This window comes from Pezoporus occidentalis, unplaced genomic scaffold (genome assembly GCF_034315485.1).
Source record: "Pezoporus occidentalis ecotype Australia unplaced genomic scaffold, CSIRO_AGI_Poc_V1 ctg16, whole genome shotgun sequence".
Taxonomy (NCBI): Eukaryota; Metazoa; Chordata; class Aves; order Psittaciformes; family Psittacidae; genus Pezoporus; species Pezoporus occidentalis.
This window is the reverse complement of record NW_026913425.1, coordinates 1,325,084-1,349,713: the sequence shown is the minus strand read 5'-3', so window position 1 is coordinate 1,349,713 and position 24,630 is coordinate 1,325,084. Positions and strand designations below refer to the sequence as shown.

Genomic DNA, 24,630 nt, shown 5'->3' with positions numbered 1-24,630 from the left:
GTACTTTTTCTTAACATTGGCTTAGAAATACTTGGAGGGCTACATAGAAAGAGAGTTTTCTCTTACGGTGTGGTACAGGGGATATGCTTAAAAAATTACAGAAAAAGTTGCCCACCTTCTATCACTGTAAAACAGTAAAATATGAAGATTGTATCTTCTTGAAAAATACACCATAAAATCATATAAAGTGACAAATATTTCATTGCTAGTAGATGCGAGAATAATTAAGAAAATTCCTGTGCCCACCAGAAATGACACTTTTTTACATGTAGCTCATAGCTCTGATATTGTAGAGGAAAAAACCAAATCTTTTGAATAGTATTCAAAAAGTATTCAAATAGTATTCACTTTGGTTGAACAAAATAATGCTAAGACATTATAATTTTCCACCTTAACTCCTTGTACGCATTCCAGTATCACTAAGAAAAGGCAATTTAAAACTATAGTAACATTTACAGATACAGAGAAGCTGACAATTTTCTTATTTTTTCAATATTTTCAGTAAATAAGAAAAACAGGCTGTAAGCAGATATTCTAAACTATATGAAATACATATAACAATTTACACATTTTAAATAATTTTAAGTACAAAATACTACAAAAATAACACAAAGTTTATGAAAAAGCTGGTATCTAAATAAACTGTCAGGTTTTACAAGGAAATTATAATTCACCCTTTAGGTCTTTGTTTTGGGTTCAGCTGTAGCAGTCATTTTTCTCCTTCTTAGTAGCTGGTGCAGTGCTTAAACCATGACAATCTTCTAATACAAGAATACTTGTTCAAGCATGCCTTCCATCTTCCATCACTGCAGTAAGGATTTATTGTTAGACATTTTTAATGTATATTTCTCTGGTGCACTTTATGACTCTTCTCTGCCCTTTGTTTCATTCTCCATAAATGTTATGAGAGCAGTGTGTCTAATCAACACACTGAGGCACTGGAGGAAATTCTAGCAATGAACCTTGGTCAAAGATACTTAGCTTGAAAATCATCCATTTCACTCCTGGTATGTGTGTTTATTCTGTCTCTCCTAGTGCAAACAATTAGTATAATAATACTTCTTAAGGTTAAAGTTTCTTTTCTCTCTTAAAAAGGTTTCTCTTTCCTAAAGAATTACAAGTAGTTATGCAGCTGTAAGTCAGCCTTAGATGATGGACAAGATGATCAAGTCTTGATTTACAGTGTTTTTCTTGCTGGTGTTCTGTAACTTTGTTGCCTCACCTGCCTCAAGATTCTCTGCTTCTTCCTTAATGCTGTTTAAACAAGTGCAGAACAAATAGGAGCCACTGTTTTAAAAGAATCAAGTCAAATTCATAAAATTCATGAATCAGCAAGTTACAAAACATATACCCCGTTGTATTTAGAGAAAGGAAACATTAGCATTCTCTGTAGTTCTGAAGGTTCTAAACCCTAGCAAAGCTAGGAAATTGTTGGACTGCAGTTGGAAAGCAGAGATAACTGACTTACTGAGAAAAAGCAGTTCCCTTGAGTAGCACATTTGAGGTAACTTCAGTGCTGTGAAAGTACATGATCTACAAAATAAACTTTGGAGAACAGTGCTTGAGAGCATTCAGATTGTTTTGGTTCTGTCTTCTCTGCACCTTAAGTGTTTGTGAAATAAATCAGGATGGGGCCATCCTGGGTGTTTCACAAAAATAAGGTGACATTTCAGAAACATCAACAAGAAGTGTTCTGGCAACCATAAACATCATAGTTCAGAACCACCCAACAAATCAGTAAACTCATCTTAAATACAAATGAAATTGTAGAGACCTCCAGTATTGTCCTATTGCAAGAGAAAGGAAGGGCAGACTAGAAGTTTAGATTCCCATGCTTATCTATTTTCTGGTTATCTATTGTGTTTTATTCAGTGCAGCTGAAACTAGTTATCTCCTCTGTCGTTTTTGAGGTCAAATCTGAAGTTGGATGTGTATTACAAATAATTCCATCAGATAGTTTTTGTTGTTTTTTTTTTCAGATATAAGGAAAAACAGATTTCCAAGAAGAAAAGAATCTGTTCCATTACAGATGTTAGTAAATGAATCAGGCACATAGAACTAGTCAGATGGTCTGCCTTCTTACTATTTTTTTAAAAGTATACAGACTAGAAAGAAATTGCAGGACATTTTCAGTTATGATTTTAAAGTTGTGTTGCTGTTTGCACAGTTCTTTAATGTAGGTGCTCTCTTGGGAAGTGAGGAGCCATAGTGGTTGGAAAAAAGAGCTGCTGGGTTAAACATCTCTCTTTGAGACAGTATGTGGAAAGGTAATTTCACAGTAAAACTGTTGTGTCACCTGTCAAGACTTCTTACTTTCCCTTCACTGATCTGGCTGAGACAAAATTATACTGGTAACTTTTAACAAGATTTTTAAGCCAGTGAAAGAAATACAGTCTGCATCTGTTTAGTGAGTTTGAAAAAGTAAATTAAGTAAATTATAAGAGTGGCTCCACAAAAAGTATTTTATGTTTCTTCCTGTTTTCCTTGTCTTCCCATACCAATCTAATTGCAAACATGCTTTCATAAAAGACATAGCTTTAATATAATGAATGCCAAATATAACCAACATGCTGTGATGGAAATAAAACTGATACTTTGGACAAAAATGTGTTTTCATCTGCAGTCCTGGCCATAGGAGTGCAAATTACTGGGCCGTAATGGCATGCTGCCACTACCGTCTTTGGAAATAGATGACAGTAATTGCAAAATCTGTTTTCAAGCATCAGAAAAGGATTACCTGCACCTAATGGTCAGTTTCCTCCTAATTCAGAAGCAGGGGCAAGTAGAAGAACCTTCTTGGAAAGGGACAGATGATTTAGATGAATGAATATTCATTAAAAAATAAGAATACCATCAGCTCATGAAAAGACATTGAGTTCCTGAGTGCATCGGGAACTGCAGCTTGTATGCACTGACATGCTTTTTATCATGTATGCTGCTTCCACCATCAGCAACATCAGCCTTTTCACAAGGAGAACTGGTGGAAGAAAGAAATCTATTGACTACAAAATTTATTCTTTTTTCCCCCTTTTTTTAGTCCCCAAACGCAAAAATTTTAGTTCCCAAACAGTTGAAGTCAGTCATTGCTTTGACAAATGAACTAACTAGGGATAACCTGGATATCAGATATAGAAAGAATGACCCAATTCACCTCTTTCCCACATACCCAAATGCCCATTTCTATAAAGGCGTTATTAATAGATATTATAAAAAACCAAGGGTTTCTATTTTAAGAAATTGGACAGAGGAAATTAAAAGAACTGTTTGTATCTGAAATATCCCTAATTCTATGAACTTATGGCAGTTGAGAACTAGGTCGGTAAAGTGTATCTTTCACTACAAAATTCTGTTTTAGTTTGTTGCATTGCACATCTAAGTTCTTCACTGCCAAAATATCTATCAATATTGAACACTGATCATAATAATTAACAGTGGTCTGAATGTTTCATTATAATTCATACATTACTTAGACATTGTTTATGAAGCTGCCTTGCTTCAATAAACATGCCTGCTAGAGGATGTAGGAAGGCAGCTAGGATGACTAAGGCCTCCTAAGAATTAAACCCGGTGAGAAGGGTCAAGGACAGCAAAAAGAGCTTTTTCAAATACATGGCAGACAAAACTAACACCAGAGGCAATGTAGGCCCACTGATGAACGGGATGGGTGCCCTGGTGACAGAAGATACAGAGATGGCAGAGTTACTGAGTGCCTTCTTTGTCTCTGTCTACTCTGCTGCAGGCAGTCCTGAAGAGCCCTGTACCCCTGAGACCTTAGATGAAGTCAGGTCAACGGAGCGGTTTGCCTTAGTCGATGAGGAATGGGTTAGAGACCAGTTGAGCAATCTGGACATCCATAAATCCATGGGTCCAGATGGGATGCACCCGCGGGTGCTGAGGGAACTGGCAGAAGTCATTGTTAGACCACTCTCCATCATCTTTACCAAGTCTTGGGAAACGGGAGAGGTGCCTGAGGACTGGAGGAAAGCAAATGTCACTCCAGTCTTCAAAAAGGGCAAGAAGGAGGACCTGGGTAACTATAGACCGGTCAGCCTCACCTCCATCCCTGGGAAAGTGATGGAACACCTTATCCTTGGTGCCATCTTAAGGCATATCAAGGATAAGAGGGTTATGAGGGGCAGTCAGCATGGCTTCACCAAGGGGAAATCATGCTTGACCAATCTCTTAGCCTTTTATGAGGAAATAACACGGTGGATGGATGATGGCAGAGCAGTGGATGTGGTCTACCTTGACTTCAGCAAAGCATTTGACGCAGTCTCCCACAGCATCCTCACGGCTAAATTGAGGAAGTGTGGTCTGGATGATCAGGTAGTGAGGTGGACTGTGAACTGGCTGAAGGAGAGAAGCCAGAGAGTTGTAGTCTATGGGGCGGAGTGTAGTTGGAGGCCTGTAACTAGTGGAGTGCCTCAAGGGTCAGTACTGGGACCGGTATTATTTAATATATTCATCAACGATTTAGACGAGGGAATTGAGTGTACTATCAGCAAGTTTGCTGATGACACTAAGCTGGGAGGAGTGGCTGACACGCCAGAAGGCTGTGCTGCCATCCAGCGAGACCTGGACAGGCTGGAGAGTTGGGCAGGGAGTAACTTGATGAAATATAACAAGGGAAAGTGTAGAGTCCTGCGTCTGGGCAGGAACAGCCCCAGGTTCCAGTATAGGTTGGGGAACGACCTGTTAGAGAGCAGTGTAGGGGAGAGGGTCCTGGGGGTCCTAGTGGACGACAGAATGACCATGAGCCAACACTGTGCCCTTGTGGCCAAGAAGGCCAATGGCATCCTGGGGTGTATTAGAAGGGGGGTGGTTAGTAGGTCGAGAGAGGTCCTCCTTCCCCTCTACTCTGCCCTGGTGAGACCCCATCTGGAATATTGTGTCCAGTTCTGGGCCCCTCAGTTCAAGAAGGACAGGGACCTGCTGGAGAGAGTCCAGCACAGGGCAACTAAGATGATTAAGGGAGTGGAGCATCTCCCTTATGAAGAAAGGCTGAGGGAGCTGGGTCTCTATAGTTTGGAGAAGAGGAGACTGAGGGGTGACCTTATAAGTGTCTATAAATATATAAAGGGGGAGTGTCAGGAGGATGGAGCCAGGCTCTACTCAGTGGCAAACAATGATAGGACAAGTGGTAATGGGTACAAACTGGAACACAAGAGGTTCCACTTAAACTTGAGAAGAAACTTCTCAGTGAGGGTGACGGAACACTGGAACAGGCTGCCCAGGGAGGTTGTGGAGTCTCCTTCCCTGGAGACATTCAAAACCCGCCTGGACACATTCCTGTGTAACATTATCTAGGTGTTCCTGCTCCGGCAGGGGGATTGGACTAGATGATCTTTTGAGGTCCCTTCCAATCTCTAGCATACTATGAAGCTGTATTTTTATATGTGATATTAAAAAATACTTTGTATAATAATCCAAGGTTTCAGTCAGACCTTCCGTGTCTCTAATGTAGCATATGGCTTTCTGCATTTATGAAATATTGTATGTTGAGCTAGGTACATGCAGGCTTTGCTACAGACTAGGTATTCCATAGTGAGATATCCCACAATGAAATGGTGCCTTTTTGATAATTATAAAATTAAAGAATGGTTTGGGTTGGAAAGGACCTTAAGATCAGCTAGTTCCAACACCCCTGCCATGGGCAGGAGTGCTTCACACTAGATAGTGTCATGCAAGGCTCTGTCCAGCCTGGCCTTGAACACTGACAGGGATGGAGCATTCACAGCTTCCGTGGGCAGCCTGTTCCAGGGACTCACCACCCTCACAGCAAAGAACTTCTTCCTTATATCTAACCTGATCTTCCCCTGTTTGAGTTTAAACCATTGCCCCTTGTCCTGTCCCTACAGTCTCTAATGAAGAGTCCCTCCCCAGCATCCCTATAGGCCCCCTTCAGATACTGGAAGGCTGCTATGAGGTCTCCACGCAGCCGTCTCTTCTCCAGGTTGAACAGCCCCAACTTTCTCAGCCTATCTTCATACTGGAGGTGCTCCAGTCCCCTGATCATCCTCGTGCCCTCCTTTGGGCTTGTTCCAACAGTTCCATGTCCTTTTTATGTTGAGGACACCAGAACTGTACACAATACTCCAAATGAGGTCTCATGAGATCAGAGTAGGGGGGCAGGATCACCTCCTTCGACCTGCTGGTCACGCTCTTTTTGATACAGCCCAGGATATAGTTGGTTTCTGGGCTGCAAGCACACACTGCTGGCTCATACTCAGTTTCTTGGACCCCCAAGTCCTTCTGAAGGCAGGGCTGCTCCAAATTACTTCTTTGCCCAACCTGTAACTGTGCCTGGGATTGCAGAACCTTGCACTTCACATTGTTGAATGAACTTCATGAGGTTGGCATTGGCCACCTCTTGGGCCTGTGAAGGCCCCTTTGGATGGCATTCCTTCCCTCCAGAGTAGTGAGTGAACCACACAGCTTGGTGTCATTGGCAAACTTGCTGAGGGGGCACTCAATCCCACTGTGTTTTCCCCGCAAGTGGTTGAATGGAAATAAAAGGCAGACTAAGAAAGTGGATTTTTAGGGCTGTGTATGCTATTAAGAAATACTCCGTTCATTTGCTTGGTTTATGTCAGACTAATCAGGCATATGTTGGTTTTTTTTAGGAATAAAAGTAGTAATTTAAGTAAAGATAGTCTCTGTAGTGAAAGTCTTTCCAAGAAAATGCTCTGTGACTTCTAGTTTTAATTTTGTGGTTGATGATCAAATTAAAGAGTAATTAAAGCTAATAGCTAATAATAAATATTATTAAAGCTGTAGCTCCATGTATATAGTAGTGCAGTATATAAGTATGTAAGTATATAAGTAGTTTATATATCCAAGTATATAAGTCGCGCAGGATTTCTAACGTGAGGATTCTTTCACCCTATGTCATTTTCTGTAGTCATATCATCTTTGCTGAAGGTTAACTGATTTGTTGCCTGGAAATCTCTGTTGGCCAAATGCCACCCAGAGGTTTCTAACTGTATTTTTTTGCTGATTTTTAGTCATCTTGTTTCCAATGTACCATGCCAAAGCAGAACTCTAATAGGAGTGCTCCAAGTCACTGTGTGAGTGGATACAGAGAGGGAGTGCGCATACAGCATGGCACTGGAAATTGCAAACCCCATGTTCTGCTTGAATTACCATTGGCTGCTGTGTGCCTATACTGTACTGTTAGAGCAATATCACCTATTCTGTATTTGTGCTTGTTTACCAATCCGTGTGCCAGTGCCACAATGTATACTCCTTATCTAGGTGCAATACCAAATAAGGACTGAGTGCTCTGTATTTATCTTGCAAGAATATTGTTAATTTTCTTTAAAAGCTTTATAAAATAAGGAAAATGCTTCCAAAACTCTGTGGGAAAACGGAATTTATGTAATTGTGCAGTATTCTGAGATTTGAATAAACTAAACAGAACTTAACCGATTCTGATTCTCTGCTAAAGACATCCCCTGTACTAAATGTGTTCTTTTTGATCTAAAGTGGTTTCTGTAAAGGTGACTAAGTTTTAAGAGGTGTCTGAGGCTACAGAAAAGTAACAAGTTATTTCTCTCTTCTTTTGGGCAGTTTTGGTATGAATCATGATGGAATTGGAAATTCCTGTGGGACGAAAGGTCATGAAGCAGCAAAGCTAATGGCAGCTCATATTACAGCAAACACCAACCCTTTCTCTTGGTCAACCTGTAGTCGGGATTACATTACCAGCTTTTTAGAGTAAGTAATCTCTCAAGAAAAATCTTGAGTTTTCAAAAAATTGACACTTTTCAGAATAAATAGTTGAGATTCAGTGACCTGTTCTTAGGTTTACATTTATAGAATGAAATCACATAAATACAGCAAGTCACTTGAGATTTTTATTCTGTAAGCCACCTTTTCTATGTAATGGCAAAAGTTTCTGCTCCATTCCCACTTTGCAGTTCTCATTATTAATCTGTGCAAAACATTTTGAAGTGCTGATTGTATCCCATTACTTCATTAATCTGAGGGTGAGAAATAGAGGAAGGTAGAATTTGTCTGTGAATGATGGGCATTGTTTTTAAATATGCAAATGTGAGGCAATCTAAAGAAGGGAGCAGAGCCATAGCCCTGTTGCCCTGTTACTTGTACATTTCATTCTCCAGATTTTTTCATGCAGTCTTGTGGGGTTTTATCTGTCAATGTCCTTTGGTACCATCAGTGAGACTATAAAAAGATTATATGGGAGGATGTCATAGATCTTGATATTAATACCTCAAAATTATGCTAACCTATACTTCTGTGGCGATTTGTATCAAGTACATTACTACCTGTAATTTTACTTCTGTATGAAAAAAGCAGTCAAAATATGTTGGTCTTGACACCATGCTCATACCGATGTATGCATTGGTATATATGATGCATAAGGAAGCCTTTATATGTATTTTCACTTGTGGAAGACAAACACAGAACTGAGTTCATTGAGAACAGATTAATAACAGGATTTTTTTAAATGGCGTAATACATGCTTTGTGGGAGCAAATGTCAGTTGGTTCGTAGGTTCAGTGTCATCAATGTAATAATTCCTTCAAGAAATAAAGGTTGCTCATTAATGAAGACACATAACTGTTTTAGGGGATGAACTTAAGTCACTGAAGTTGTCTAACTATGAGACTACTAAGAGCAAAATTAGTTTCTCTTTCTCTTTAAGGGATATAACCTCACAATAAGGTGCTGTATTCTGAATCTTACCTAAATGGAGCCATCCAGACCAATACATTTTCTTTAGGTTGGTTCAAATGTAGTTTCCCATGCAATACAGAGGGTCTCTGAATTGTTCTGAGGAGGTGTTGGAGCTCCTATAGAGTCAGTGGGCAGAGGCAAATGTTTAATGTTGGTGCTGTTCAGAGGGAAAAAAACATCTCTTCAGTTACTGTGTCAGGTAAAGACATTTTATATCACCCTGCTGAACTGTGCACTCACACAATTTTTGTATCGAAGTGTTTTAAAATGAGGGTTGAATAAAATAAAGCATACTGGGTAAAGTCATACTTATATATATGTATGATACACATTTCTCACTATATAAATGTATCTTCTCTGGAGGTCTATATATGTATTAATTCAATAATTTTATATATATATATATATAAAATATATATATGTATTTAAAAGACTACCATTATAAAGATAGGGTAGTTTTGTTTTATCTTTTCACCACAATCATTCATCAGGGATTTCCAGTTGTCTGTGTTAATTCAACACTTCCCATTAGTAGTATTTCTAGTATATCATGCAGCCTGTTTTTAACTATGACAAAGAATATGGTTTTCACTTCACTTCTGAGAGATTATTTCACAGCTTTGTAGTTCTGACTGTAATATAACAGTTCAGATATTTTCTTGTAACATTTGGGGGTTTGTTTCTTACAGTTCTGTCATTCTCTGTCTCATTTACTTCTATTTGTTGCTTTCCTTTGAGGTCCATTTTGATCTCATAATTGTACTCATAATAAGTTGTCTATTGATAAAGACATAATTCAACAGATAGTTAAGAAGTCATTTCTTATTTATGGGTTTAGAGAAGGAAGCAGTAAAATTCTGTGGCTTGTGTTATGCTGCAGATAAAATAGAGCTGAATATTTGTACATAAAGTTCCCACACAGTTTCAGCCTGAATGATTACACGTGGCAGCATCAATAATAAATTCTTTATAATATTTTAGTTATATATTTTTAACTTGGCTGTAGATGTTATTTTTTTCAAAGCCACTTTGGCTAAACTTTATTTTATGTATTGCAATTAAGATTATCTTTTCACATTGTATAGGATATTGTGTCAAATAACTAAGAGCCAGAGATAATGTCTTCATCTACTTACTTTGTAATCTGTTTTTTAAAATGTCAAATTTCTCAAACATGATGTATCAATTATGAGTCTATGCTATGGTTTTAATAATCTATAAATGAGTTGATACTTTTTCCTTAAAATGATTTTTTTATTATTTCGTAGAGTAGCCTGTAAAATTGTAGGTTTTTTTCTCCAGTTTCTAGTTTTCTCCCTAGCTTTTCGTGTCATCTCCTCAATGACAGCAGGAAGCTGTTGAGATAGTTACACATGTACCTGCAGGACAACTGTCAGAGGCCTTTATCACTTCTCTTTACTCATTCGCACCTTTCCTCAAGGCAGAACAGCTGTAAGAGCAGATACTTTTCTGTTTGCGGTAATTATCAGTGAGGAAGAAGCAAATTAAAATAGCAAGTTTCATGTGGTAGCAATTCCCTGACTGCTCCTATAAAAACAGAACAGTCTGCATGCAGGTAAGAAAAATGATTCAGATTTTTTTTAATGGTTCTTCATAACTTAGTAACAGATGAGGAAAATGCTGTAGAGGCGAAGCCTCAAGATGTTGTCATCTGTGTCTCCAGATAGATTAGACTCTTCTGCCTTTCTTTCTGTTTTACCTCAAGAATGGGAAAACGGCTTGGACAGGACCCTATAGACTACAAACAAGAAAAAGTGTTTGTTTTTTTGTTTGTTCGGGGGTTTTATTCTGTGCTGTATGAGTATGGCTAGTTTAGGATACATTTAGCTGTGTCTAACAAGAAAGAACATGAGGGTATGAAATGCAGATACGACAGCAGGAAACTGAGTCTGTGAGTCTGTGTGACATTCCACAACACCAAGGTTTATCAGCTAGGGTCTGGATACAGGTTTGGGCAGGGCTGTCGTGGCATGAGGATAATGCAGCTGGAATGAATTTCACTAGAAATCGCATGTTCACAGTGTTACATGGTAAGGTGGATTAATGTGGATTATTTACCAGTTAACCAGCTTAGGTCACCACTTGTTACAGCTGCTTTGCACTGTGTGCCATTTTATAGTGTAGATACCCCTTTGTCCTTTATGATGAGACAAAAGTATTCTGAAGCAGAAGTCATCCTGGTGACAGTCAAAGTAGAGCCTCACCTTCATCCTTCTCTTCCTCACAACTTTCTTAAATCTACACCCAGAAACAAATATTCCAGACTGAGGCTACTGAGGAATAGCCATTAAGGATCACTTGCAAGGTATCAGTTCAGTCAGGCACTAGTTGGGAAAGCAGTTTATTTTGCAGAGTTGTGGGCAGAGGATAAATATGACTCAAAGGATGACAGTGAGACAAAGCAAAGCTATATATTGCAAATAGATCTATTAGAACCTCAAGAAGGATGGCCAGCCAGGTTCTGAAATGGCCAAAGAAAATAATTTTGTTCAGGGGTGAACATTCCTTCTAGCACATAATAGCTGTTGTCTTAAGCTTTATATTAGGGTGAAAGATTGACTGAATTTGGTTTATCAACTGAGTCGTTCATAAGTGCTTTACAATGGCTTTAAATTTCACTAACCTTTTATGGAATTAAATGTAAAAATACTCACAGAGGATTGAAGGGTTTGAGAGCAGTGTCTGAAAACAGATACCCCTGTGAGAGGAATAGAAGCCCTTAATGTCTGTTTATAGGAGAAAAAACAAGCCTAAAAATACTGTTTGTAACTGGCAAGCAAATAGTATAAATTTCGTTCTGTGCAGCATGTGTACATATGTATATATATAATATTTATATAACGTGCAAGTTGCATTATATCTGACGTGTTTTGTACAGTTGTCTGTAGAGCCATGGAGATACAAAGAAGAGAAGTTTTTGCTTAGAATTTTTTACTCAGTTATTCTTATGTTTTGTAATGACAAAATGTGGTGCTTTCTGGAATTGTTGTTTGTTAATTATGTCAGGATCAGATATGAGAAGTTGTTAGAAGAAGCCAGATGGCCAACTTTTGTCTTTCAAAGGCAGGATTGTTTTTAGAAGATGACTGGAGAAGAACCAAGAGTCTTCAGACTATTTGAATAAGTCATACATATCACAGGAAATTCTTGGGAGAGTCTCTAAGATTGCCATGCAGCAGGATTTATGTCTGAGACTACACCTTTCTAACTCTGGAAAGGAGCCAAAAGAACCTCGCCCAAGCACATCCAGGTAGACAATATTTAAAGAAATTGTGAAGGACAAAATCAACAGCAGATTCTCATTAACTGTTTGATGAAATAAATATAGGACAATAAATTGGCCCAATATTTTGTAGTTCAGTATAACTGAACTATAGGGGGGCCTATAGGGATGCTGGGGAGGGACTCTTCATTAAGGACTGTAGTGATAGGACAAGGGCTAATGGGTTAAAACTTAAACAGGGGAAGTTTAGATTGGATATAAGGAGGAAGTTCTTTCCTGTTAGGGTGGTGAGGCACTGGAATAGGTTGCCCAGGGAGGTTGTGAATGCTCCATCCCTGGCAGTGTTCAAGGCCAGGTTGGACGAGGCCTTGGGTGATATGATTTAGCGTAAGGTGTCCCTGCCCATGGCAGGGGGGTTGGAACTAGATGATCTTAAGGTCCTTTCCAACCCTAACGATTCTGTGATTCTGTGATTCTATAATCCCACACTTTCAAGGCCAGATAGATTTTGGCAGGTGGATGATTTTGATAGATGGACCAGTAGATTTTTTCTGGTATGGCAGCTTGGTAATTACTCAAATGAATAGAGGAACACTTTGAACACAGACCATATTGTGAAATAAAGTATACATTAAGGAAATTGCAAATTTTCTACTACCAAACAAAAGAAAAATCAAGTATTATGAAAAGATTGTGCAAAATTAGTCTTTCATATGAAATATATAATAAGACACAGATTCAGCCTTGCATAAAAGATTGGGAAGTAGTAGAATTTGTTATGAGAGTGATTGATAAATTGACATCAATATATTAATTTCCCTATCATTCAAGAATATTTTCATTTAGTAATCCTGCTCTGGTTCATTTTAAACATACCACTCCAAATCACACTTCCATTACTTATGCCCTGATTCTGCAAATATTTATGCTAGTATCTATAGACTCTTGAGCTTGAGTTTGCAGAGTTTATTCATTAATGTCAATTTAAGCAGTTTTTGTAACCTGTACAGAAATACATTCTGGTGCTTTCTAAAACATATGTTAAAGATATGAAGTAAGGATTTTGTTAGGCGCCGAATGTTATATGTAGACGTATAAATAATTCTTGGGTTTATATGTATGTGTATAAAATGCACCGTGTTGATAGTTAGTAAATTTTACTTTTTTCACTATATTGTGAATAAAATATATTCCTCATATAATATGGTAACAGAGTTGATTAAACTATTATAAATACTATCGATACATTTATGTATGTGATTGTTTATCATAGATAATGAAATATTTATGATACATTTAATTTATGATGGATAATCATAGTTTGCATTACAGTCTACATCATTATTATCCATAAGCCAACATTCAAAACCTACTTTCAGTGCCAGTGTTTGGGGATCTTTTCTTCAACATTGAAGGAGTTGTGTTGTACTGTATATATTGCTGAGATATTTTGGAATAGATACTATAATAGGAGCATATATCCTGAAAGGTCAACATCCATGGTTTTTTCTTTTTGTCTTTATTGGCTTTGGATACAGTAGTGATGTCTATCTAGAAATGATGATCCTCAGTTTTGCATTGTTCAGTTTGTAAAGTTTTTATCATTGAATCCCTGCTTCTTGTTATTTAGATCAAACCATTAGCAATGATAGCATGTCTGAGATCTTAGGCTTTCAGAGTGCTCTAGAACCCTTGGTATTCTTCCAGACAGAGGATTAATTTGCTATCCTGTGATACTGAAATATACAATAATGTTTAAATTACATTGCAACAGTCTCTTGGCCCCTACACTGTAATACTGGATGAATGACATCAAGCTTAGCTATTTTATAACTGAAACCACTCCCACTATGTTACATAAAACCTCATGAAATCAGCCTAAAATTAAGAAAATCAGAAAGTCTTTTGAGTACTAGTAGTATCTTGTGGAGTAAATAGATGAAAAGATGAGTTTGAGATCATCTTATTTCTATTGTAGACACTAAAGGTTTATCCACTACCTGTTCAAAAATGTAAATGCTCTGTAGGTTTTTTTGACTTCGTATATGTTTCTTATAGAAGATAAAATCACAAAGCTCAAAAGTGGTTGTGAGTAGTAATGTTCTAAAATGGCAGAGATGAAGGTATTTGAGCATTCTTTTCCATCCTATTATCTTTTCTCACATCTACACGAAGGGCTGTTTTCACTTTATAGGCCAGATTGATAATAATTAAGATCTCTGTTTATAACGTGCTCTGAAACCATTGTTCTTGCACCCGTGTAGTTTATTTCTCTAGATTTATCAGATTACTTTTCTCAAGTGTGTTGAGTTTTTTATTTTGGTGGAGCAAAGAGAAAGAGAGAACAAGGACATAGACTCAAGAGTATTACCATTCCTGAGTCCAGTGGAAGTTATGTGAAAAGCATACATGGTCCCCAGCCTATATTCATCACTTACAGAGCGTTGGTGAGACCTTTCATTACCAATGGAAAGTCCCTTGTTTTATCAGAGTGTTTTACAACACATGCTATTTCTTTTCCTAAACATTTCAGTTCAAAGAATACAGTATCAGGTTCTCACACAAAGTTTGTATAATTTGTCAATTTTCTTTAACGCTTGACAGAAATAAGAGAACTGAAGCAGAAGGAAACAAAGACAGGTATTTTCAGTCTGTGAGGTGGTGATGTAATGCAGCTAGTAAGTGATGACTGCTTAGTCATTTTCTTGCTTTTTTGCTACAGCAACTATTTCATTATGGTGGATATTCTGGCATTAGAGCAGAAGAGGCATATTTTTGTATTTACTACAAGGATTTTGACTTTCTGCAACTCTGTGTCTGTAGAGTAAGTGTGCTCTAATTTTCAGGTTCAGTGAATTTAAAAATTTAGATCTGATTCTTTAGTCCATGAAGGGATACATATGCCTACAGAAAGGGTCACCAAAGGTTTTAAAGGTTTTTTAAATGCTGTGCCCATGGCTGTCTTTTTACAGGACTACAGTTTACCAAATCTATGGAAATGTTCCCATTATATACAAAACTAGCTCAAGCTGGTGTAAAATGCTAAACTTCCCACTGCTTGTTTTAGCAACGTTCTTATGTGGAATTTTGTCCAGACAATGCAGAAAAATCAGATTGTATTTGGGTTATTTTCATCTTGAAATTATTAACATGTACTCCTTATACACTGAATACAACACCGAAATATTTCAAAAGTATGTAGGATAGTTTCCAACTTCTGTTATTAGAAAATGTATATGCTTGCAATAATGTAAACTGGAATAAAACAGGTAACTGCATTATTTCTTATGCCAGTTGATATTTTAAAGGCAGATTTCAGCTGAGGTGGTGTTGTGTAGTTAAATCACAGTAAATTAATTGGGATTAGTAATCAAATATCTTTTTTTTTTCCGTATATTTACCTGGTTATTGCATTAGCTACTGTTTGCCTTCCTCTGTTGTTTGTTGCTTGTTTTTTCCAAAATGTTTATTGCAGTATTTCAAAGGATTGAATAGGATAGTGTTAAAATGAGAACATAAAATGTGTAGTTGAAGGGGGGGGTTTGTTCTTTTTTTTTATCTGCAGATGAAAAGTATAGAAAATTGGAGATCTCCAAAACACAGTGTAGTACATTCATTTCTGAAATTATGTTCCTTTGGCAAGGTGCATGGAAAAGATTTGAGAAAAAAACCCATAAGTGCTGGCAAAATTTGTAGGAATGCTGGAAAAATATTTAGAGTGTTGGCATAAGATTTCTTTAAAAATCCTCACTTATTCACATGTGAAATGAAAGTTAAAAAGCATCTGTCCTCTTTTATGCGCCCTGACTAATAAAACTGAATAATTATATTTAGCAAAGTACAAAGTTTTTTAAGCTGAGTTCTGTCTGCATTTGGCTTTCTTTGTTATTTATTCCACTACACTAAAATATTGTGGTTGAATATGGACATATTTTGGAAAGAAAACACCAATCCCCAACCAAAAGAGTGAATATAAAAGAAGAAAATACTGCAATTTTCAAAGAAGGTGAACTTCTTTCTAACATGAATTTTTTAAGACTAAATATTACTAATACAATAAAAATATGTTTTATCCATACAAATTAGATAAATTTGAAGATCCTTCAAAATCTTTACCACAGTAACTGTTTTGTTCACTCAAATGGAAGAAAAGCATGCATATTAAGATCCTAATCCAATAAACATTTAGTCATATTGACATTTAAATGTGTTCTACTTTTGTCCGTCAAGCTGCTTATATCTATAAAGTTGCACTTAGCTCTTTGAAGGATGAGAAGGGTCACTAAGAATTGCAAACTGAATTTCCTTTATTTGCTTAATTTGTTTATTTTCCATTCTATGACCAAATATAGCTATTCTTCAGTGAAAACAAATAAGAATCTTAAAACAAAAATGAAAATCAGTCTTGTGTGGCTCAGAAATTATCACACTTTTAAAAACAATGATTTATGAAATCCATTTCAAGATCTGAAATAAGTAGTTTTGTTAATAATAATGATGAAAAATTATATTAAAATCTTAATTCCCTCTATTTTTTCTTTTTACTATGGGTGTACCATCTTACTGTTTGTTTATTGCAGTCATATTTGTTTCACACCCAGTGCTGTTAAAAGTAAGAACTAGATACATGATATCATTACTGTGATTTACAGTCAGGAGAATTCCTAATTGATTTGGTCCTTTATGTTGAACAGTTCGGGCCGTGGTACTTGCCTTGATAATGAGCCTCCCAAGCGTGACTTTCTTTATCCAGCTGTGGCCCCAGGTCAGGTGTATGATGCTGATGAACAGTGTCGCTTCCAGTATGGAGCAACATCCCGCCAATGTAAATATGGGGTAAGAAGTCTTAATCCTTATGCTGAGTGTTCTGCTTAGTCATTTGTATATAGACCTTTGTAACATAAATCTTTAGTTAGATGCAGCAGTGGACTACAGATTTCCAGTAGCATGTCTGTTGCCGTCATACGTAGGCAAAGGGTACATTTTAGTCCTTATGCTGCATCTCTTCTCAATTGTGGGTTCTGTACGCCAAAATATGTGGGTAACAATGAGCTGGGAAAAGCATTCTTTAATTTTAGGGGAAAAAAAAGGAGCCTAGAACACTTGTTCCTTGCTCCTTAGAAAGTGCACAACAGAATTTTCCCTGATTTTGGTTATGTAAAACCAGTTTCATGTTATATTCATTGTATTGATTTGTCAGGTCTGGTTTTCTTCCCTCTTCCCTCCTCCCTTCCCCAACATTGAGTTTATTGTTTCTCACATTTTTCAGATCTCTTTTTGGAAAGATGACTTACGGTTTTGGGAAGAGAGGAGCATGAAGCTACATAGCTAAATAGAATACTGAATAGCTAAGTGCTAGCAAAGCTTTGGCTGCAAGTACCAGTGTATAATAATTAAGGTAAATAAATTCAAAGTAGAAATAAAAACCTGCACACTTAGGCCACTATGCCATGCAATAAATTTATAAATATTTACATAAAATCTTGCAGCCCAAATTATGTAGCAAAAGGATGCATTCTGTTGTGCTTGTTATCAAATAATCAGCTGAGACTAAATTAAATATACCTTGAAAATGTATATAGTGGTTTAAAAGTAAATAGTTTTAATAATATTTTAGTTTTTAGATTATTCAAGTAAAACAATGTAATCACTCTAAAGGCTAGCTGCAAAGAAACTCCATTTTTAATATCCCTGGTGGGATAAATACAATATTATTCTTGGGATGCCTCTTTGACAGATCACATAGTGCAAAGGATTTAAAAGCTGTATGTAGCTGGCTGGCTAGCTCACTGGGTCTTCTAGTGCTGATCCCTCATCAAACCTCTTTTGGCCTTTATTGTTCCTCTTTAAGTTCTCACTTCCCACCACTGTTATTGAAGGGCCCCATTTCCTGTCACTACGTATAAGTCATATCTTTTTTTTTCTTTTTTCTTACAAATTGTTACCACACACACTTCTTTATTTTCAGACTAAGGAAATCTACAGGTATTTAATCTATGATTTATAGCACAGCCTTTGGAGATATATTGCATTTTAAATTAAACTGGAAAGTTAATGATGTGCAAAACCTGGCTTTTCCACATGTATTTTTTTTCTTTCTCTCCCATATTACCTCATACCATCCCTTTGCATGTTTATTTTAAACTGTTTATTGCTTTTGATCATAGATCACATTCTAATCCTGCAAAGAATGTTGCACATTTATGTGCATGAAGCCTTTCTCACTTACAGATTTGAAGTTAAATACATGGCCAGGTATTTGAACAATTAAGGCATCAGAACTAAAAGTACTAAAGGGGCTGCAAGTTTCTGCCTTTCTGTGTGTGTGTTTACTGACAAGAAGACAGTTTGACCTTAAAAGGAGTTCTTTGGTAGTTGTTTTGATACTATTTTAAGTACTAGACCTAATTAAACTGTTTAGTCACTTAGGACACAACTGTTTCAGCAAAAGCCTTGTGGCTATTGGTCAGATTTCCCTGTATTGTTCAGCACATTGTCAGACAAGAATTCATAGAATCATAGAATCGTTAGGGTTGGAAAGGACCTTAAGATCATCTACTTCCAACCCCCCTGCCGTGGGCAGGGACAGCTTACGCTAAATCATATCACCCAAGGGCTCGTCCAACCTGGCCTTGAACACTGCCATGGATGGAGCATTCACAACCTCCCCAGTGCTTTAGCTCTTTGAGTTTAAGTAAACCCTACAGATTAGCAAGTAGACAGTGATTTTTCTGTGTTACGTATGCATTGTTGTTCTTACTATACTTTCCACCATTTCTGACACCAGGGCAATTTTAGAGAATTTAAGTGAAGAAATAGATACTTTGAATAAAGAATTGAGAGGCAATGTCTCAAGCTACTTAAAATACTTCATTTTTAGCATAAACGTTCAGATTCAGGAGAATGTTAAATTTATTACTTACAGTGAGCCAAATTGTAATGGTGGAAATTCCACCATATAATACTGCTGCATAGCTTTTCCCTAAAGGCAGTACATGCTTCCAGGTATCTTACTGGGTTCAGTGCCGTGGAAGATCTTGAGGTTACTAGGAACAAGGCAGTTTCCGTTAATTTGTGTAGTTCCTGTATATGCTACATCTTCTGTGGTGATGCAGTGTGAATTCTCTTCTGCTGATTGTCAAGTGTGTCTCAGTTCTTTGCTGTGGCTGTATGCCAGTTCATAACATTTTTCAGTCCTTTTGTTAGGTGAGTATGAGGAGAACTTTTTTCATTGACTCAGTATCTCCTTAACCTTTGAGCATCTGCCTAATTACAGTTGGCTGTTGGCTGTCTCTGGGTAAACTCAGAAAAGAATTCCACTCTTGACTTTGAATTTCTCTGTTTTATGACTTTAAATAATACCTGAAATATGCCTAACAGTAACTTACGGATTTCGTGGTTCAAAATAATGCTTTGCTTTAGAGCTGGTCTCTACATTTTTAGGACAGAGGCTAAAACCTCAGGCATTTTAATAGCAGTTAATACTTTATACATATGGTTGATATTGATGTGGTGCATTTTATGATCTGCAAAGCTGTTGGCTGCTAGCATGGGTTTCAGAGACAGTGTTTTACAATTTTTTTAATATTTTTTTTATATGATGCTTTTCCACCATCATTGGTTTCAGTAAATATTTTGAGTAGGAGGATAGGGGGGCAGACTCTCCTTTCCTTTGCATACATGGCTTCACTGAAAACAGCAAGACCATTCTTCTTATTTCACACTAGAGTTTAACACATTGGGTAATGTATTTTAGCTGGTGACAGGTAGCTCTTTTCTTTGTCATGGTCTTATGCTTGCAATTAAGTTCTCCAGTTAGTTTGCCAATGAAAATAGCTTTGAACTCAAATACCAGTTTTTATTCACGTTTTGTTAGTGCATTTTGGAGGACAGAGAGAGTTCAAGCTAGGAACTTACTGCTTGTAAACAGGATGAAGATATATTCTCAGAATAAGGAGACCTCCTTCTGCCTCCCAGAGCTCCCTTGTGTTAGTAGTCTCTAGGAAGTCTTAGTGAGTTATGGGGAGCGGCCATAAAGTTAATTACTGTTGGTGGAAGTTTGCTGAAAAGGCTTGAATACAGAAATACAGGACACAGTTATCATACCTTCACTGCTTCCTAGTTTCCCACATACCAGTTTAGAGACAAAATAGTTTAACTGAATTAGTAATGACCAAAACAAAACATCATTTCAAATCCAGGAGAGTAAGCAAATTGCTATACACAGTGGTTCTAAAATAGCCTGAATTACAATTGACCTTTGTAGTCAGGTGATACAAACTTTAATGTTAGAGAATTAAACTGTCACTTCTTTCATTAAACAGGGATATTATTTACTCCAAATTAATAAAGAGAGGTATTAAATTTGATGTATGTGGAAGCAGGTTCTGGAAGCTATTTTATCAGAAGGAAAGGCAGAGAAGCAACTTATGTATCACTGCACTGCAAGTACCAGTTCCCTTTAGTTCCCTCACCTGTTGATACTATGATTGTGCATTCAGTTGAATTATACACAGTAGTTAGTAACTCACTGAAATGTGACTTTTTTTCTCCCCAGCTTCATATGTTGTACCATGGCTAAGTCGCTTTATACTTTGTGTTTGTTAGCAGAGCACAAGTAATTCAATCAGATGTTTTTACATTATGTTGCTCACAAACTGGTGTTCAAAGTATGTGTAGGCAAAGAGAATAACTGAAGGTATTGGTGTTATACTATGTCTTTATCAAACTTTACATTATTCAAGGTCTTGCTGATCAAGTGTGAAACCTGTCATCACTATTGTGCTGGCCTTTTGTGTTTAGAAAATTAAACTTTCGAGCTTTTCTTGTGTAAGGACTTACAGGATTGTGCTCTAATTAAGAACATTTGAAACACCTTTGGCTTTCTATTTAAATTTTCTTCTCTTTTTTTTTTTTTAAGATTAGGATGTGTGTAGCTACAGGAAATCCCAGAATTTTTCCCCTTTCTGAATCCTAAAGTAGATTTACATCCGTTTAATCTTTTTCTAACAAGTTCCCATAGACCCCTTTATTCTTTCCTAGGACTATCTTGTCACCAACCCCCTTTTCTCTCTCTCCTCAGCTCTCTCTTTCATTTTCTCTTTTACAAGAAACACAAACTTAACATAAATGTGTCTGGATCTTACAAGAGCTGTTTAAAAAGTGAAAAGGGGAAGAAGCTAGTGATCAAAGCAGAAGTGCATTAGATGGCAGTAGAAGCAATAATGAGATTCCAAATACTAGAATGTGAATTGAATAAGGAACGGGTAGGTTACATGGATTTGAAGGGGAAGATGCTATTTAGAGGTGATTGACCTTCTGGGGCTTCTGTAGCTTCTATACTGTTCACATAAGCACCCAATGTTTAGGGAAGAATGCTAGTAACATAATACAAATGTACAACTTAAGGGTTCAGATTCTATTCCACATTCATTCCACATGTTTTGATTCATAGCATGGTGCACCACTTAATGAGCATTTGGTAGCAGAGCACTAAAATGGTAACTTTTGGGTGGTTATTTGAACTAAACAGTGAACCTTCTGAAGTTCACCCAAAATTGCAGTCTTCAAGTTTTAACTCTGTTGCAGCAGTATTTCAGCAGTGAGGCTGAAAGTACTCTAGGTTGATGCTTTTCAGGTCTGAATTGTAAGTTACAATTCAAGTTAATTATGTATATGCTTTATTTTATCAAATGCTCATCAAGAGTTTCCGCATATTATAGATTAAGCCGGCTGAAGTAAGATAAAGTCCTAATAAACTTCTATGAACGAATATTGAAATTCCCAAATTATCATAGTTTAATATTTCCCATTTAATTTTTTAAATATTGTAGGCCAAATTGCTAATATTCATTGGAGGCTTTCAGTAGTGTTGAAAATATTAAGAACAGCACAGCAATATGATCTTTGCTCATATTGCTGAGTTTTCATTGTGCTGAATTGTTACTATTTATGATGATTATGATATAGGATGTTTAGATGTTACGTAATTTGAAATGCTATATGTAACTCTGCATGACACAACAGAAGGAAGCTCCATCATTGATAACACGTAGGCAAATAAAGAAAATTAGATTTGCTGTTTTTTTTTTCTCTAGATGGGTTCAGCTTTGTTTAATTTACTGCAAATACAAGCATCCAAACTAAAGTCATGGAGCCCCCATATACACTGTTGCAGGTTGTCATCTATCTTGTCTTGATCTTGTGAAAGGCGTCAGCTTCAGTTTATGTTTCCTGAATTCTTAAAACATTTTCCCATGTTCGCTTTTCAAATCAGTAGTTACTAAATCCACACATTTTAGAAGGCTTTGAGGTCACTGATTACATTTCAGATTATGCTTCTTTCTCTTAGTTTCAGTAAATTACTCACACAAATTTAGTGTTGGCAAAAGATATATTAGTGTGATCCTGTGTCCGCCACTGAAGAAAAGGCTCCCCTAAAGGGTCATGTTATGCTGTGTGTGTGTGTGTGTGTGTGTGTGTGTGTGTGCGCGCTAGTGTGTGAAAAAAAATGTACTTTCTACTAGGGAATTTGTGCCTGTCCTTTCCAGGGCAGTTCCTTGCACGTTTTTAAGGCTGGATTATTAAAATCAGTTGCTTAGAAAAATTACAGATAGGATGGTGGTAGTAAAGAAATAGCTCAAGTAACTATGAAACTACGGTAGTAACAGGATTAGGGTTGAGCTGAGGAGCAGAAAGCTTTCTGCATCGTAGTCAGAATTTCACTGTTAACTTTCCAAAATCAATTGAAAATAAAGAAGACATAGCCATTATGCTACCTGGTATAATTCTGCTTTTGTTTAATGAAATAACAGCACATACGGATTTTCAATTTCCATTTCTAGGCATATTATTTGTTTTCAAATTACTGTTAATGTTATTTTTCATTTCATGTACAGGGTGGTGAAGAATGTACTTCAGATTCTACTTTTTCTTTAAAATGCAGAACAGCAGAAGGCAAACATCTTCTTAAATAGGTTTTGGCTGTCTTTAAAAGAAATTGCCAACATACTTTATAATTTCACAGGTTTTATGTAAATTACTTTTACAGATTGATACATTGTATTATTTTAATTAATAAATCCTCTGTGTTTCACTTAGTTTTCCATAAGGAAATACTATGTTGATTTGGGGATATTGTAGGACTGTGTCAAACAGAACTCCTTTCTGATTTAAGCAGAGATTTTTGTTCAAACATTAATAGTATGGTACAGCCTATAGTAATTTTACATTACTTTGATTTTGTCTGTAGGGATTTACTGAGGCAAACTCCTGCTGAAATTAAGGTCTGAATAAGACTATGTTAGTAATAATACCTAGTTTGGATACAGTGCTTTTCTTTCTATCTTCCAAAGCAGCTTAGGAAGAATGAAATTTTTTTTTCTCATTTTGTGAAGTAAGGATGTGAGCTGACATGCTTAGAATTATTCTGCAAACAGGTGAATGACTAAAATAGTTTTGGAGTCCTGTATCCATTAATTCACATAGTTCAGCTGATTATTTGGATGATCTTAGTTCAGTGAATTCGGAGGAGTCTAGTGCCATAAAGAAGCCTTAGTATACAGAAAGAATCTTACTAGAAGCAAATTATTAAATACTCTCATTTATGGATATGTTAGCCTGGCAACGAAATACACATTTTAATTACTACGTCCCCCATATGTTAATATATAGACGGTATACGTGTGTAGGCCTATCAGAAGTGAAATGGAGCATCTAAACTCTGGAGCACAAAGCAGAATTCTCGGTTCAAATTACCCTGAAATATAGATGTTTCCAGATTCCAGAGTGTTACCCAGATCTGATTTCTTTCCTTTTTTTTTTCTTTTTTTTTTTTTTTCTGTCTAGATTGGAATGGTTGAAGTCTTTGTTTCTTAATGCAATTGAGTTTTTGGTTTTTCAGCCAAATTGAACCAAATTACAGTACAGCTGTTAATTTAAATGTTTGAGTTAAATCCGATGCAAAATAAACACCAGGTCATAAGTAGAATCATCACAGTCTAACACTTTTAATCATGATTTGATAATGTAAACCACACATGAAACATGAACAAGTGTATACATCAATTCTGCTGAACAAAATGAGGAAGTAAATAACTGTAAAAGTATATAAGGCAGGATTATGATAGAAGCACCCTATGCTGTGTCTGTAAGGAACCAATTTTAGGCTTTCACTTTCAAAATCCATGCTGTATTGACGTTTGGATGCATGGTTGATTTAGATGTGAATTTTATTTAATGCTTTATTTTGGCACCTTAGTGACTGGGAAATTTGTAATCTAGTTATATTTTTCAAGAATCTTTGTTGTGTATCTTCTATTCTTACCCTGTTCTGTTTGATCTTTTTAAACTGTGTATTTATTTGTGTATACCTTAATCTGAAAATGTTATCAGATGAGTGGCAAAAGCTTATTCAGAGATATAAGTAAGTAAATATTTATACCGTTTGCATTTCTTCAACAAAAAATTTGAATCTGAAAACGAAGATAGTTCTATGTTGGCTACAGGTATGCTTTTACATGTGTCAGTATTTCTCCTAAAATGAGGCTCATCAATTTATCAAAGTTTTCATAGAGCAACTCAAATAAGACACAATAGTTTAGGCCTAATTTTCAAAAATTGGATGGAAGCTCCAGCAATCATCTGTACTCATTCCTCATCATTTCAGACCATCCTAATTTGGTATT

At 36.5% G+C, this 24,630-nt stretch overlaps 1 protein-coding gene across 4 annotated transcripts in view; it reads left to right on the top strand.

The window, feature by feature from the left end:
• The window catches only part of ADAMTS6 (ADAM metallopeptidase with thrombospondin type 1 motif 6), a 150,534-nt gene that overhangs the window by 65,029 nt on the left and 60,875 nt on the right, over nt 1-24,630 (top strand). For all 4 annotated transcript variants that reach the window (XM_062612297.1, XM_062612294.1, XM_062612295.1 and 1 more), the window contains 2 exons: nt 7,570-7,716; nt 16,639-16,780. In XM_062612297.1, coding sequence (XP_062468281.1) covers nt 7,570-7,716; nt 16,639-16,780 — 289 coding nt within the window. The remainder of the gene's footprint in view (nt 1-7,569; nt 7,717-16,638; nt 16,781-24,630) is intronic.